The sequence below is a fragment of the Pelodiscus sinensis genome, chromosome 17 (assembly GCF_049634645.1).
Source record: "Pelodiscus sinensis isolate JC-2024 chromosome 17, ASM4963464v1, whole genome shotgun sequence".
NCBI lineage: Eukaryota > Metazoa > Chordata > Testudines > Trionychidae > Pelodiscus > Pelodiscus sinensis.
The window spans coordinates 35,312,651-35,330,097 of NC_134727.1; the positions used below are offsets into that span (position 1 = coordinate 35,312,651).

General features: G+C 51.5%; 1 protein-coding gene across 3 annotated transcripts in view; it reads left to right on the top strand.

The window, feature by feature from the left end:
* The window catches only part of TCOF1 (treacle ribosome biogenesis factor 1), a 76,462-nt gene that overhangs the window by 33,993 nt on the left and 25,022 nt on the right, over positions 1–17,447 (top strand). For 2 of the 3 annotated variants that reach the window (XM_075900549.1, XM_075900550.1), the window contains exons 1-3: positions 7,698–7,927; positions 8,901–8,956; positions 16,330–16,457. In XM_075900549.1, coding sequence (XP_075756664.1) covers positions 7,817–7,927; positions 8,901–8,956; positions 16,330–16,457 — 295 coding nt within the window. In that variant the 5' untranslated portion in view covers positions 7,698–7,816. Of the gene's footprint in view, positions 1–7,697; positions 7,928–8,900; positions 8,957–16,329; positions 16,458–17,447 lie in introns of those variants that run through there. The other variant, XM_025179029.2, reaches the window with a different exon arrangement.

Genomic DNA, 17,447 nt, shown 5'->3' on the forward strand with positions numbered 1-17,447 from the left:
GGGCTCTTGTACATTTCAAAGTGTTGCATGGAGCCTGGAGCCAGCGGGGGACTGAGCTGGCCCCAGGCTCCATGCCACGTTTCAATCTTTGTAATGTACAAGAGCCCCTGCATTTCAAAGCAGAAGCGCCCTTATTGACTCATCAAATAGTCGATGGAAATTCCATCGACTATTCGATTAGGTGATTAATCGAATCCTACCACCCCTCGTTGGAGTGTGTGGGGGCGCTGGGAGCTGGCAGCCATTCGGAGGAGCGCTGTGCCTGGGGGTGGGGAAAGGGTTCGGATGCGGCAGGCTGCAAGGCGAGGCGTCAGACTTGGCAGGCCCATGCTGCCTCCTAGAGGCAGCGCCTTAAGATTGGCAAGGGGCAGCCAGGGGCGAAGCCTGCCTGGCTGCAGCCTGTTCAGTGTCCTGTCGCCTGGCAAAGGAACCAGGTCGCAGAGGCTGTTTGGTGGGTTCCACCCCGCTGCTTTCCCGCAGCACTAGCCTCTCGCTTACCGGTGCATCAGAGTGGATTTGGGGTTTCCCTTCATTGACCTTGTTTAGCTCAGGAGAGTTCCCAGTGGTTTAAAAGTGCAGCCCAAAGCCATCTCCTGGGAGTGCAGGGTCTGTGCAGAAAGATGCTGCAGCCACTCTATGTTCATTCCCAGCCAGGCAATAACCTCGGATACCGGAAGCTGTTTTCTCGGGGGAGGATGGAAAGAAAGACCCGGGATGGTGAGAAAGACCTGAGTGTGGCCTCATGAACAGGACCAAAGAGCAATATCTTTCCCCACCCATTGCTGTGTCAGTGCTGGAGCAAAGCCATTAAGCACGTGTTTCACGTTAAGCAGGTGAATACTTGGGCGGGGGCTGGACTTGATGACCTCCTGAGGTCTCTTCCAGCCCGAGGATTCTGTGATTCTATGAATAATACCGACGGGACTGATCGCCTGTTGAACGGGAAGAGCAGCAGCTTCAGGGCTGTAACGGAGCACGTGACTTTTCCACCACGGTGCTTCCAGCTGGTTGTTCTGGGAATTAGCTCAGCAGTCGAGTGCACCGCCTTCAGGTGGGGTGTCACCCATTGTCTGTTCCGCTGTCTCCAGTGTCTTCGGGTCTGAATGGTCCAGTGTCCCCTGAGCGCTTGGGGGTCCCCCCCAAGAGAGATTCACATGCCTCCCTGCTAATTAGAAGAGCGACCACAGCCCACAGCATGTGTTTCTGCTGGTGGTGCACATGCACACATGACTGCACATAACAAAATTTATTCTGCACATGGAATGGAAAAAATTAGAGGGAACATTGGTCTGGACCCATGTTGCTCCCAGACTGCAGCATCTCCTCAGGGCGTAGCCCTCCGGCTGTCCCTCCACCCACCAACTTAGTTCTGCCCCCTTCTGGGGGACCAGTGGTCCTCAGTCCTGACACTTGCCTCAGCAGCCCACTGCAACCCAAAGTCTATCCCTCGCCTCAGGGGCAAATTTATATCTAGGCTGCTCCAGCAAGCCCTTGCCTGATTGGTTCTTCAGGAGCTTTTCCCCCATTGGCTGGGCTCTGTGCAACCACTCCACGGCTGCTCTAGGCCCTCCCACACCAAAGTGGGGCCGTTGCCCTGCTATAAGTGCTTTGCTGGACCGGGGCTCGAGCCCCGTTGCAGGGCTAGAAAGTAGCCAGGCCTGCGGTCATGGCCCCTTGCACTGGAATCGTGCCAGCTCTCCAAGCTGGGCAGCGAGAGGCTGGGTCAGCACGTGGGCCGCAGGAACACCTACCACCGGTGCTTTTGGGGAGCAGTGTTTGTGATTCACTCGGTGGCACTCCTCCCCCTCAGCGAGTCCTCGACCAATGCCCCCGCACGGCGCATGGATCACTGCTGGGAGATCACCTTCCAGAGGTTGGCCTCACCACTTCCGGTCATTAACGTTCCCCTCGTCATTTCAGTAAGCGTAGGCGTATTAATCGTGGTTTCCTGTCTGACCTTGATCATGCTAAGTACCTGCTGCCTGCCAAAATACCCTTTACTGCTCTGGCTAAGAAAGGCTACACTTCACCAGTGGTCTCATACCATTGCACAGCGTTGCAAAGCATTACGGTTGCCAGCTCTCCAGGATTGTCCTGCAGTCTCCAGCAATTAAAGGTTAAACTTCAATTGAAGATTATGTCATGCGCTGAAACCTCCAGGAATATGTCCAACCAAAAATGGCAGCCGCTGTCAGGCGAATTCTAATCTCTCATGCTGAAGAAACGTGCAGTAAATGCCTGCTTACGGGGGGTAAAATTCTCCCCCCAACACAGAGTTCCTGCCTGAGCGGCCCACATGCTTTCCTGGCGTCTTGTGCCACAGACAGCAGCTATGGAGCAGCACATAGGACATGCGGGATCTTGTCCTTCAACACAAGGAATCCCTGCAGACTGGTCCCAAAGGTTATGTGACCCTTCCCTACAGTTTCAAGGGTACTTTGGGATGGAGGGCTGAAATTAATTATGAATTGTCATTAAGTGCTGACAGATGCACTTGACACTACATAAGACCCAGCAGGAAACACGAGGCCAGATCCTCAGCTCAAGCCAAGCCCCCTTCGTGTCACTCCAGCAGACCCTAATAAGGACCCTAAGATCATTTTCTGCCTCTGAATTAGACCCTGATTGTGCAGCTGTCACTAGCTCCCTGGACAAAACCATCCCCCCAAATTTGACGGGGGTGGGTTGCAAGGCACATCTGACTCTCACGGCTCAGACCCATAGCTAACATGCACGTCTCGCTTCCGTAAATTGCTAATATTAGAAACCTGCACTTGGTCAAATTAAAAAACAAACAAATAAGCCAGTGCAGTAGCCATATAATGCAGGCCCGGGGGCCAGATGAGGCTCCCAGCTTGCCTGGATCCAGCCCCCGAGGCTCGGACTGGGGAGCCTGCACTGGTGCTCCCCCTCCCATCCTCCCACTGGGCTGGAGCACATAAAATCCACTAGCCTGGGCCCCCCCGTAGGTTCTGGTGTGCGAGGGGAATGTGGGGAGGGTCTTTCTCCTACTCAGTTATGGGCCACATCAGTGAGGCTCGTTTGGTTTTTTGTTCTTCTCACTTTTATGTGGCCCTCCCGACTGATTTTCTGTGGGCCGGCGGCCCCCGACCCAAAAATGGTTTCCCCACAGGCCATGGGGCCCATGTCATGCCTACAACCAGGAGTGGCCCAAGGTGGGCTGCGGCAGCTGGCGCCCCAGGCGGAATGCACGATCGGCGCCCCCGCCTGCACAGCTGTCAATGGAGTGACATCATCGGGCATCCCGTGACGTCATCACTGGGTGCCCCGTTGAAGGCGGCGCCCTAGGCGATGGCCAAGTCGGCCTATAGTCACAGGCCACCCCTGCCTACAACAAACATCTCTCTGGCTACGTCTAGACTGCAAGCTTCTTTGTCGAAAGAACTCAATGGCAGTGTGGATGCAAGTATTGTTTTTCCGGGAAAACGGCCGTTTTTCTGGAAAAACGCTACAGTGTACAGGCACCCTCAGATTTGCCAGTTTCCACATTGTGCAAAAGACCTTTCTCATGAACTCTGCTCATGCTGGTGAGTACCGCCTTGGGCTGGGCACAAGTGGAGTCATTCATAATGGAGTCGTTTACACCATGAGCCAAGCACTCAGCTTGCGGAGCTGTGAACACGACCGGGGCTGTTCAGACATTAGCGGGCTGAGCTGGCTCTTCAACTACTACGGCTTTATCCCTGTCTGGATTTTAAACAGCTTCCTGCAGTTCCTTCATGAATCAGTGTCCTGGCATGGCAATGGCATACCTAAAAGGCTAGCTTTTTTAACCCACCAGGGACATTTTACCTTCCTAAAAATAAAGAGCGGGCAAATTAGTTTCAACTCCTGTCAAAAAATGCAAGAAAAAATTCACCTTCTAATAAGTGCATGTTGTTGATGGATTTTCCCCCTCACTGGGGTTTGGGCTGAGGCAGATTTTCCTATTTATAATTGTGCAGCTGTTTGCTTTGCTGAATAACTCTATTTATTATTTGCCATGTTTACTAAACGTCTCACATACCTCCCCTGCCTGTATTTGTGGGGCAACAACAAAATTCTTCAGATGCACTCGCGGAAATGGGGTTGCGTTGCTGTAACGTGCCGTTGCACAGCGGTTTCTGGAGGGCTATTCGTGACTCAAGCATCGGAGGCTTTGGACTTAAGTGACCCTGTTCCAGAGCAGACCTGCAAAGTGTCACTTGTCTGGCATGAATTGCGGGCAGTCAGTTCTCATTTTAAAGCCAGTTTTATAGGGACGCTCTCAGCATCTGAATGCAGTGTTTGTCCTGTCTGACCAGCAGTCCCTTCGGAGTGGCTTTATGGCCATCTTTCTGTCTGTCCCCCAACCACCGGGCCAATTTATTTCCCCTCACTTTCCATTTTGCAACTATTAGGACTTTCCATATTTCAGCCACTTTTCTTCTGGCTGATGCAAAGGAGGCTCAAAGCCAAATCCTGCTTACTCCTGCAAACGGTGCCACTGCGGTCAATGAGATGGTTTGTGTGAGAGAGGCCAGGAAGAATTAGCCGTCTCTTTGGATCCCTTCAACCTCTCTCCTCAAACAACTGGAGGGACAGCATCCCTCCTACCCATGCTGACCCAAAGGACCAAAAAGGGCAGGTTTTTCAGACACACTAGCTCAAGCGAGTTAACTTGCTTCAAAAGCTCTGTTAAAATTCAGGCTAAGAACAGTCTATTCTACAACATGGATGTCTAACACCGCTTTAGCCTCTGCGGGACTTCTCCATCCTGTTAAACGGAGAGAGAGAAAAGAAAGAGTACAGAGAAAGAGAGAGAAAAGAAAGAGAAGGGTTTTCTCTCGAAATAACGCTGCTACACGGGGTGTTTTATTTCGCAATAACACGATTTCAAAATGGCGCCCAGGGGTGATTATGCTAATTAAGCGTGGGATATTTAAATCCCGCGCTTCATTAGCAGTTTCAGTACACTACATTTGCATTCCTATCTCAAGATAGGGAGCAAGTGTAGACGTACCCTAAGGCTGTGTCTACACTGGCAGCTTCTTGCGCAAAAACTTGCTGGGTAACTAAACTGCACGTGCATTCTTGCACAAATAAATTTACAGTCTAGCGTTGGAAAACAGGGCTTCTTCTGGAAGAGTTATTCCTCTCCCCACGAGGAATAAGCCCTTTTGCTCAAGAGCTCTTGCGCAAGAGGGCAGTGTAGACAGGCAACATGAATTTCTTGTGCAAGAAACCCCTATGGCAAAAGCACATGCTTTTGTGGAAGACGCGCTCTTGTGGAAGACTTTTTGCGCAAGAATTCTTCCACAAAAGGGTTCTTGTGCAAGAAGCTGCCAGTGTAGACGTAGCCCAAGGGAAGTTGAAGGAAGTATTCTTCCTTCGACTTCCTGTTGGGTAGACAGCGCCAAAAGCCAAATTAAGCGATTTCGACTTCAGTTATGCAATTTACGTAGCTGAAGTTGCGTATCTTAACTCAACTTTTGCCCTGTGGTGTAGACATGCCCTTCATGACCTGGAGTTAGTCACTAACTCTTCAGGAGTTAGGCACTAAATACCTTTAGGATCTGGGCCTTAACCCTCCTGTCTGTGGTTTCTTCTGTAGTAATACTTTATTCACCTACCTCCAGAGGAGCAATGAGGATGATAGTTTGTGAAGAGTTTCAGAGATGGAAAGTGCTAAGGAGTGCAGAGTCTCTTGCTTGACGGATTATTAACCTCTAAACTAGGGGAGCAAGAACCACTGTTCGGTTCTGTTTTTAAATAAATCTTTACAACAAACAGAAACTTTTTGAAGGGGGAAGATACAATGCAGACAGCCCAAGAAAAGCTCCTAATGCAGTCTCTGTCAGACATATGGGCACTGTATTTGATTGGGTGACTCGTGATCAGTCCTGCTCAATTTTCTAAAAACAATTTCCCAGCATTTGCAATGTTAGATTGCAGGGGGAGGAATGGAAAATCTCCTGGAGGTATAACAAACTTCCAGATGGGAACATGTCAAAGTAGGTCAAAATCTGTATCTAACTATATCTACAAAAGAGAATGTCCCAGTTAAGTCTCTGGGTCCAATTCTGATCTCGTTTCTATTTGTACACTGAACTGACTTTCCCGGAATCACTCCTGATTTGCCCCAGATCAAGTGAACGAAGAATCAGGACTCCAGTCTCTCGCTCGCAGACAACAAAGCAACCTGCGGCATTACAAGTGGGATTTAAAACCTAACGGAGGACTATTTGAATTCTACCTCAGTTAAATTTCTCCAGCTCAGCAGCTCAGTCAGGGACTCCGACCCACTCACCAAAATGCACTGGGCATATCCATATCATTGGTTAATGGTCCATCTATGAATCAGGCACTGAGACTAGACAGAGTCTGTGTAACTGCATGGCCACGGATTTTATTACCTAAAATGATGGTAGGGGAAAGGGGAGATTTAGCTCCAAAGCCAGATGGAGCTGAGCCAGAAATCTATTAATCTCTCCAATAAATACAAATAAAGGTTCTTATTTGAGTAAGAGTGATGGAGGCACTTTGGACATTGCAAAACTTCCCAAAAATAAATCCACACTTCTGCCATAGTGAACGTGGCCAGCTTTTCCCTGGAAAGCATCAGCACCGTGGAGGAGGTAGATTTGTGTGTTTGTGTGGTTACTGTCCTACTCACTCTGCTACTTTATGTCCCAGGATTGGTTTTTAAGGGGAAAAAAGGAAAGCACAAATAAATGTTCCACAAAGCAGCCACATGACCACTCAGCATTAAATCAAGGTGGCTTTCGGGTCAGGACTAGTCTGGGGTTGTTACACTGAGTTCCCTGCAGCCATGCATGTGTTTTAGGCTGCATGAAATGTGGTGTTTAGCTTAGTTCCTGAAATCACAGGATTCTGCCCGAATCTTAGCTTTCATTTTTATTAAAAAGTGTTTCTAGCCCAGATGTTTGCAGATAGAAGCATGGGCATGGGAAGTGGAGATGCAGGGGATGCTAGCTGCCAGTGCTGCACATATAAATGCCTTTTTAGGTTCCATTTAAAATCATTCAATTGTCTCTGTCTGATAACCCTCCACCCCAGAAGTGGCTGCATTCAGCTGTGTTCTATGTATATAGGAGACTTGATCCACTGAAGTTACTTCCACTACTGCACCAGCATTACATCAGACCTGCAGTTTGCAAGTGTTTGGGACTGCTTTGTGATGGGTGGTGCAACATAAATGTAAATGGCTATCAATAATTATGATCATCCATCAAACAAATACGATGAAATGTTGATTTTTTTTCAGGACTTCTCCCATAGGTGCTAGAATTGGGGGGGGGGGGGCTTGCAGCACTCCCTGGCTCGAAGTGGTTTCCATTATACACGAGGTTTCCAGCTCTCAGCGCCCCCACTATACAAACTGTTCCAGAGCCCCGGCCTCTCCTGCCTTTCTCCACTGCCTCCCACTCAACTTGGAAGCCCCCCAAAGACTGGAAACCCTCCCCCAGCCCTAGGGGGCGCGCGAGGGCAGCTGGAAAGGCTCCCTGCGGCAGGGCGTCCCCGCGCTCAAGCCCCGCGCCCACGTGCAGGCAAAGCAGCCGCGGCCCCGCCCCTGGCCCCCTGGCCCCGCCTCCCCTGCCGGAGCTGTGGCCGCGCAGAGCCGGCAGGCGGCGCCGCGGCCCGCGCCAGGACTACACTTCCCGGCGGGCCGCGCGCGGGAAGAGGAAGCCGGGCGCGCGTGCCCCGGTCAAAGGGCGCTGGAGGCGTGCGGCGGCCCCAGGGGCATGTGGCTCGCGGCCTCCCCGCTGCAGCGTCGGAGCGGCGGCCGCCAGCGGCCCTAGGGGGGCGGGGCAGCATGGCCGCGGCGGGCAGGGGCCGGCGGGAGCTGCTGCTCCTCATCCACCAGCACCTGCTGCGCGCCGGCTACGCCAAGGCAGCGCGGGAGCTGCAGCTGCAGCTGGGCCAGGTAACCCTGCAGCCCCCCCCCCCCACGTGGGGCCAGGTAACCCTGCAGCGCCCCCCCCCCACGTGGGGCCAGGTAACCCTGCAGCGCCCCCCCCACGTGGGGCCAGGTAACCCTGCAGCGCCCCCCCCCCCCACGTGGGGCCAGGTAACCCTGCAGCGCCCCCCCCCCCCCACGTGGGGCCAGGTAACCCTGCAGCGCCCCCCCCCCCCACGTGGGGCCAGGTAACCCTGCAGCGCCCCCCCCCCACGTGGGGCCAGGTAACCCTGCAGCGCCCCCCCCACGTGGGGCCAGGTAACCCTGCAGCGCCCCCCCCCACGTGGGGCCAGGTAACCCTGCAGCGCCCCCCCCACGTGGGGCCAGGTAACCCTGCAGCGCCCCCCCCCCCACGTGGGGCCAGGTAACCCTGCAGCGCCCCCCCCCCCACGTGGGGCCAGGTAACCCTGCAGCGCCCCCCCCCCCACGTGGGGCCAGGTAACCCTGCAGCGCCCCCCCCACGTGGGGCCAGGTAACCCTGCAGCGCCCCCCCCCCCCCCACGTGGGGCCAGGTAACCCTGCAGCGCCCCCCCCCCACGTGGGGCCGGGAGACCCTGCAGCGCCCCCCCCCCTCCCGGCCGGGAGACCCTGCAGCGCCCCCCCCCCCCTCCCGGCCGGGAGACCCTGTAGCGCCCCTCCCCACGTGGGGCCGGGCCCCTCCCGGCCGGGTAACCCTGCAGCTTGTCCACACACGTGTGGAGTCAAGGCACAGTTGCCCACGGGCTGGGCACCCCTGACCTGGGGGCGTGTGGCCCTGCACCTCGTGCACATGAGGCTAGTTCAGGGGGTAGGGGCGGAGCCAGAGATGCTCCATCTACAAATGCTAGTTCATGGCTGTCGTGCCCCATGGCATTATTTTGGACTCCATCATCTGGGTGTTTCATGGTGGGAGGGGCTCTTGGTAAACGTGGTTCCAATTCTTTCCTCTCTTCTCCTGCAGAAAGAGTTTCCTCCACAGTTGACCACTCTTGAGGACATCTTCACCCACTGGCAAAAGTAAGCCCGTTTGAGAGGGACTGGGTGTGAAGTGGAACATGGGTCATTTCTTACTTTCCTCATAGGAAAACTAGGCCTGATTACACGGGTATGTTCTTAGTACTTGGAATGGGCCAATTTAGAAATATTCCCACTAGTGTCAAGCTCAGCAGTGGGCAATGAAGTGGCAGCGGTTCAGCAGGGTTAGCCCTTGGTGGGCAACTGCCTCAATATTTCCTGCACCTCCTCAGGTAAGAGCAATCACAGCTCCCATGGGTCCGGAATGGCAGCTCCCATGGGCCCTTATGAACCACTGCCGCTTTATTGCCCACTGCTGATCTTGACACTAGTGGGAATATTTCTAAATTGGCCCATTCCAGGTGCAACAGGAGCTGGGATTTCCCATATCTACAGATGCACAAGTAAATACAGTGTGGGGGCCTGCCAGGGGCTAACCCTTGGGTGGCTGGTGTGTGCCCACCCTTGGTCAAGTTAGTCACCTGAGAAACCAAACAGCACCCCTGTTTCTCAGCTCAGGAGGCAGGCAGAGTTGCGTGCTATCGTCGCTGGTTTGATTTGGGTTTTTTGAGGTATTGGGGAAGGGGAATGTGTTTCACCATTTAAGATATTTTCCTAGTGACTTTTTTTCCCACTCTTTCCTATTGACTTCATTAGGGATGGTTGTGTGAGTAATCTACTGGTGTGCATGTTTGCAGCATTGGGGGCCTTCGTGTTAACAAAGAATGAAGTGATGAGTTTGGTATCCACACATTCTTCATGTGCTGTCTGCTGTTTTATAATCCAGGGAGAAGGGAAGTCTTTGATCTGTGGTGTCCAACCAGTTCTGAAGCTGTAGCCACTATTGTGGCTACTGCTGTGACAAACTAGCTGCACTAAACTGGCCAAATAGCCACATGTGACTAGTGACTAGCATGTTGGACATCAAGGTCCTAGAAATACATGGGATGAAATTAGATTTGACACCATCAGCGGGATTAGGAAAACTGGATAGCAAGGCCCCAATCCTACAGGAGTCAGTCTACACTGAGTCATTTGCAGGAGGAAAGGCTTTAGCAGAGAGAGTTTTTTCAAGTTGACCCAATATTCCCAGAGAATAGTATGTGGGTTTCATTGTATCTAAAGCATCACACAATGGAATACAGTGTATCCTGACAGTCCTTGGCATTCTCCTTGCTCTTGCCAAGTATCTCTCTGATCTCCTTTCTTTCATGTTTGTGGTCTTATGTGATCATTGGAAACTCCACAAGTTGATTCAAGAAAGCTAATAGATGCAACAGTGGCGCTGAGATCTCTTTGCTACTACCTTAATGTCTTGATATATAATGGTGCAAATTATTCTACTACTCTATTACATGCATTTATTTTACATTTTAAAAAATGCACATGTAACCTTACCCTATAATCCCACCTCCACTCATGTAACCCCAAGCATGCACTTTGTTTATCGTCTTCCTTTGCTGTTATGTCTAGACTAAAGTCTAAACTAACCAGGGCAAGGGCCTCTCATATTTATCTTCCAGACATTGTGCTTAGCTAAAGCACCATAACATGGAGAAGTGCTTATTCTTGGAACAACTTTCTCTCTTTCCAGTTTTTTTTGTTTTGGCCTTGAAAATGATGTTCTCTCCTCTTCTTGACCCCTTTTAACCTCTCTCCCCCGCTCCCCGGCATACTCCTTTGTCTTCATTGCTCTGCAACCATTATACGTCTGGTTGAGAAGAATGGGAGGGGACTTTCTTTGGAGCCTTTTAATAGTCTCCTTGATCAGCCAGTGACAAAAATATTCTCTCCTTGGGGCTGAATTTGCAGCTTGAGAGAACCCAGCGTAGTCCAGTTGTTGAATTAGATAGAAATGCCAAGTGAGACTGTCTAGCTGTGACAGTTATCCAGGGGACAGGCAGAATGGCCTGTGAGTGGGGATCGCTGCATAGAGTGGATGCTGAGCATTCCTAGCATGGTGCATCCTCAGAGCCCTGAAAAATCAACTGACTCTCACAACATTCTTATCTATTGCCCTGGAGTTTGGAAGGAATTAGATTTTTTTCAGCTGCCTTCTGAGCAGCTCCCCCTGTATTTTTACTAAGATTACTCTGGCTAACTGTTGGTTTTGTGTGCAATAGAATGTTTCTGTGGCCTACACCACACTTTAAAGATGTGTCAGTATAACAGGAGTGGAAAAATACCAGCTCTCAAGCCAGATTCGGTTCCCCAAGGTTAGCCCCTGCTGGGCCCCCACCGCTATATTTACCTACACCGCTGCAGGCATGGGCAGTTGCAGCTTCTGTTAGGGATATATAATCCCGTTTAACTGGTTAACCTGTTAAATGTATTGTTTAACCAATTATCTGATTAAAGAGAGGGCAAGTGCAGGGGGGGCATGATACCTTCCCTCCTTCCACTGCAAGAGGCCGGAGCAGCTCCTGCCTGTGGGGTATAGCAGCCCTCTGCCCCCACCGGTTAAACATTCACATTCCTAGCTCCAATTGGCTGTGTACCACCATTCCTGGCCAATGGCAGCTGCGAGAAGTGGTGTTCTAGTCCGTGCTGTTTCCCACAGCTCCCATTGGCCAGGAACAGCAATCCACGACCTGCAGGAGCTGCAATCACTTGCACTTGCAGAGGCACAACTAATACAGAGGCTGACTGTGGCCAACTGCTGCCATTTTATTGCGCATCCCTGCAGAAGAGCTATCCTGGCAAAACCTTCCTAACAAAGAAACAGCTTAAACTGGCAAATCTGCCTTTTGTTGCTGGGGTGGCTTGTAAGTCGGCTCCCAGTGAGGTACCGGCTCCAGAGGAGCTGGCTGCTATCCCCATGTTGCTGCCTCTGATGTAGAGGCAGCATCATGATGTGGCAGCTGGCTCCCCAGGAGCAAGGCAGAAGCCTGCATATAACCAATAAACTTGGGCCTATTGTTTAATCATGTATATAGTTACGTCCCCTAGTATGAATGAGTCTAGGCTGGAGCTTTTGCCTGCATAGGTCTTGCTGCTGAGCTGTCAGTAGTTAGTGCACCTAGCCCACACAGCACCCTCTTCATTTAAAAAATAAAAAGTCTTGAAAGTTACTGGGCTCAACATGGGTAACTGAAATATAATGGGCTGGGCTATCCAGCCAGTCAGACTAAATGATCTAATGGTCCCTTCTGCTCTTACTTGGACGGGTTATGGAGGGAATCAATAATCAGATGAGTCTTCTCTTTCAGTCTGATCCTATATAACTAGTCGGTTGTTGTCACAGGTTTTGTTTTATGCGGTGTAGTTGTCGCCATGTCGGCCCAGGCTATTCAAGAGACAAGATGGGTCAGGCCGTCTCTTATTGGACTGACTTCTGCTGGTGTGAGGGACACGCTTTCGAGCCTCTCCGTGCTCTTCTTCGGTCTGGGAATGGGTCTCTCACCAAGAGAAGCTGGTGCAATAAAAGATGCTGCCTCAGCCTCCTGTCTCGCTAAGATGTTGCCTGAGACCGTTTAGCTCTCACAGAGATGACAAGCCTGATGCAGAGATTATTGGGTGAGGTTCTTCTGCCTGTGTGGTGCAGGAAGTCACCTGAGACGATCAGAATGGTCTCTTCTGACCTGGAAAAATCTATGGGCTTGTCTACACTGGAAATGCTGCAGCTGCACTGCCTGCCTGCGGCGATGGGAGGGGTTCTCCCCTTGTCATAGGTAATCTGTGTCCCCGAGAGGCAGTAGCTAGGTGGAGCTAGCACTGTCTATGCTGGGGGTTAGGGCTGCTTAACCATCTCATTGCAGGGTGTGGATTTTTCTCACCCCCGGAGTAACACAGTTGTAAATTCCAAGTGTAGATCAGCTGCCTGACTTACTTTTCTGGTTACAGAGTGAGTCAGAATGTGGTGATCCCTTCTCCTTCGTATTATTTTTTTTTAACCCAAATAAACAGCTAAGGAATGGGTTAGCACTGCAAGGACTCTGTCCCGGCGTATGCCGAGTTTGGCATAGGGATGTTAAATATTGGTTGATAGAATAGTCGATTAACCTCATGAATTCTTATCGGTTACTCGACTATTCTATAGTCCCTGTGGGCGGGGCCGGCAGCCAGTGTGCTCCGGTCCTGCTCCTGAGAAGCCCCCTGCCACTTCATGCTATCAGAGGCAGCAGTGTGGAGACCAGGCAGGAGCTGGTACAGAGGCAGTAGCACGGGGTGGCAGTCGCCCCTGTCCAGGGGAGGGTCTAAGCTCCCACTTTTAAATGCAGAGCTACAGCGGGGGGGTGTCCCACACCCAGCACAAGCCAGAACTGAGCCAGGTTGCTGGCCAGCCTGCAAAAAAAATGTACTGTGGAGGGGTAATGCATGTAGTCTGAAGCATTGACCTACAAGCTCTTGCTTATCGGTTATTCAACTGTGCTATTACATCCCTAGTCCGGCAACTGCCCCCACAGCGGCTCTGCACTAAGAGTAATTTAGGAGCCAGCAGACAGGCAGCCTGGCTCAGTCCCAGCTCATGCTGGGGCCTGGGAGCTGCCCCCGCTTTCCGCTCTGCACAAGAGTTATTGCAGAATGGAAGCCGGGATAGCAGCCAGGCAGTGTTCCCTCTAAGGTGCATGCCTGCACAGGCACACACCAAGAATTTGAGCCAGTGGCCACTCGGCTGTTCCATGGTGGAGCAGCTGGGCAGCCACCATGCGGCCCTGGCCCTGGCTTCAGCCCTCCCCCAGGCCTGGAGCTGAAGGCTGCGTGGTGGGCAGTGGCTGCTCCGGTGGCCGAGGCGAGAGCCGGAACTATGTGATTGGGGGGGGGTCCAGGGCCGTGTAGCGGGGGGCACTGCCTGAGAGAGTCTCTTAGGGAGCAGCGCTTCTGGGGGGTGCCACAGTAGCACACATCCAAACAAGTGCACACGACCTCACTGTCGGTTCAGGAGACAAAACTCACTCCGCTCATGGATGGAAAATCTGAGAGAGAACGTTGCTCCCGGGACCGAGCCATGATGTCTGCCTGCCGGCTCCAAAGTTAACTTTTCCTGCAGAGCTGCAGTGAGGGTAGCTCCCCAGAACCCTACACAAGCCAGAACTGAGTCAGGTTGCTGTCTAGCCTGTTAAATTTACTTGCAGAGCTGCATGCAGGAGGGTGGGGGAAGAGGGTGTTGGTGTGTGGCCGGTATCATGAACCAATAAGCATCTGCTTATCAGTTAATCGTTTAACCAGCTACGCTATTACATCCCTAATAGGTACCTACCTATTTGGAAAATAATTTCCAGTAAATAAACGTCAGTGGTATCAAGCTGGAAGGGCATATTGAGTGGGGTTCCGTAGGGCTCAGTTCTGGGTCCGGCTCTGTCCAATATTTTTCAGAGATTTAGATCCGAGCATAGAGAGTACACTTATAAAGTTTGCGAATGATACCAAGCTGGGAGAGGTTGCAAGTTGGAAGATAAGATTATAATTCAGAAATGGTCTGAAGTAAATAGGATGCAATTCAATAAGGACAAATGCAAATTACTCCACTTAGAGAGGAACAATCATCTGCACATACACAAAATGGGAAATGACGGTCTAGGAAGGAGGTTGGCTGAAGGGGGGCACCATAGTGGAGCACAAGCTTAATATGAGCCAGTGTGACACTGTTGGGGAAAAAAGCAAACCTGATTCTGGGCTGTATTAACAGGAGCCTTGTGAGCAAGACAGGAGAAGTCATTCTTCCGCTCTACTCCGTGTTCATTAGGCCTCAGTTGGAGTATTGTTGAGTTCTGGGTGCTGCATTTCAGGAACGATGTGAGCAGATTGGAGAAGTCCAGAGAAGAGGAATAAAAAATGATTAAAGGCCTAGAAAACGTGACCAATGAGAGAGGATAGAAAAAAACGGGGGTTTGTCTGGCGCTTGAGAAGGGACAAAACAGTTTTCAAATACATAGAAGATTGTCATAATTTTTCTCCCTCCTCGTTTTCATTAACTTCTGATGCTAGAACAAGTAGCAATGGGCTTAAACTGCGGCAAGGGAGGATTAGATTGGACATTAGGAAAGTTTCTTGTCAGGGTGGTTAAACACTCCAGAGGCACCCCCCCAACTCCCTGTGCCCAGCACTTCTCTGTCCAGAGACTGCCCTAACACCCCTTATGCCCAGTGCTGCCTTCACTAAAACCCCACACGGACTCATATGTCCAATGCCTCCCGTCCAGGGACCCCACCACAGAGCAGGGCCTGCCACGGAGCCCCCATTCCAGAGTCGACTCCCCGAGGGTATTGCAGAGCAATGATGGTTCCTAGTCTGACTCGGGATGTTAGTGTGTAGTTGTTTACATGATTAACCAGTTAGGGATGTTAAGTATCGGTTAACTGAATAGTCGATTAATCTCATGAATTCTTATCGGTTACTCGGCTATTCTATAGTCCATGGAGGCGGCAGCTGGTGCGCTCCGGCCCCACTCCCAGGGAGCCCCTGCCATTCCACACTGCTGCCTCTGTATCGGAGGCAGCCTCTCGGGATGCCAGGCGGGAGCTGGTCCGTGAAGGGAGCCAGTTCAGAAACCAGCTCCCCTCGCGAACCAATTGCCTGTTGCCGCTGATAAAGAGGTGGTTGCACAGGATGGCAGCAGACCCTGACGGGGGCAGGGTCTGAGCTCCCAGACCCAGTGCAAGCTGGAACTGAGCCGGGCTGTCTGCCCGGGTTTTAATACACTTTAAATGCAGAGCTGCAGCAGGGTAGGTCCCAGACCCATTGCAAGCCAGGACTGAGCTGGGCTGCTGGCCAACCTGCTGAAAAATTTACAGGCAAGGCGGGGGGAGGGGGAGAAATGCGTGTAGTCTATAGCATAAACCTGTAAGCTTTTGCTTAACAGTTCAACGGTTAATCGACTACACTATTACATGTCTATAACCAATAAGCGTAGGCTGGTCGGTTAATCTTAATGACTACACATACACCCCTTGCAGCCTCTGTATCAGGGACAGTAACATGGGGGGAGAGAAGGCAGGTGGGAGCCAGTACAGGTGGGAGCCAGTACATGTGGGAAGCCAGCTCCTTGCATGTACTGGTTCTGCTCCTGCGTAGCCACCTCTTCCGTACACGTGTACACACACGCACGCGCGCTTTGCTGCAATGCTCCAAGCGGGAGCGGATACATGCATGGAGCTGGCTTGTAAGCCAGCTCTCTGCACACAGAGCTGCCTCCCCCAAAGGCAGCAGTGTAGGGGGGGAATACAGACAGAAACCAAGCACCGGTTTCTACTCCCGCTCTCCTGCCACTCGCATGTAAATGTGTAACCGCTAAAAAATCGAGCAGTTACACATTTACACAAATACCCATTCGTTAACATCCCTAATTCTGAGCCTGGAGGAATGAGGGTGGGTGAACTGAGAAGTATTTATGCTCTTCAAAGCTTATTGTTAACATCACCTCCCCTGTCCTACAGAACTCCCCCAAATGCCAAGAAGCGAAAGGCAAGCGACTTGGGGGGAGGCACTCCAGCGAAGAAGATCAGAGTGCCGGATCCCAAGAGCAGCTCAGAAAGTTCAGAAGAGGAGACGGAAGCTGTGGCAGGTAAGAGCCATTCGCTGCTAGCAATGGCCCTTGTGAATTGGCCAGTGGAGAGGACTATAAGGCAACTGGTGCTCCGATAGCTTAATGACATGACTCACTGCCAGTCTAGCACAGCTCATTCCACTGTGGCCTAGTGGTTAGAACTGTGGACTATGAGTTCGGAGACCAGGGTTTTATTCCCATCTCTTCTGCAGGGTGATCTTGAGCAAGTCATTTTTGCCTTCGTGCCTCAGTTTCCCTGTCTGTGCAGTTGCATGCAGCACCTGTTTTCCATTCGAGCCCTACTCACGGGTGAGGAATCTGGGGCAGACTGCCTAAAAACTCAGGATTAGCTGCATGCGCATGTACTCTTGGCAGGACAAGCCATAGGTCGGCACACGGGGAATTCTCTCTCTTTTGAAACCTACCCATTTGATTTCAGCCAGAGCTAATGGAGGAGGATGAGCCCTTCCTCCTCTGCTCTAGCCTGGCGCCTAAAGGTGGGCAGTTAGATCCAGTTATCACGCTCCATCTAACTGCTCCCTTCTGGTTTCTGAGGACAGGACAAGGAGTAATGGGCTTAAAGTGCAGCAGGGGAGGTTTAGATTGGACATTAGGAAAAAATTCCTAACTGTCAGGGTGGTCAAATATTGGAATAAATTGCCAAGGGAGGTGGTGGAATCTCCCTCTCTGGAGATATTTAAGAACAGGTTAGATAGACATCTGTCAGGGATGGTGTAGACGGAGCTTGGTCCTGCCTTGAGGGCGGGGGGCTGGACTCGATGACCTCTCGAGGTCCCTTCCAGTCCTATTATTCTATGATTCTATGAAAACTCTAGCCAAGCAAATTCCATTGAATTCGAGCATATGCTAAACTTACTGTGTAAGTCACACAGAGGGAGTCAAGTTAAGCTAGCTTGATTTGGCTGAGGAGAGAGCATGTTTTTCCTAGTGCACACGAGGCCTCTTAAACCGTTGTTATATCTCGATACTCCTAGATTAATACACCTC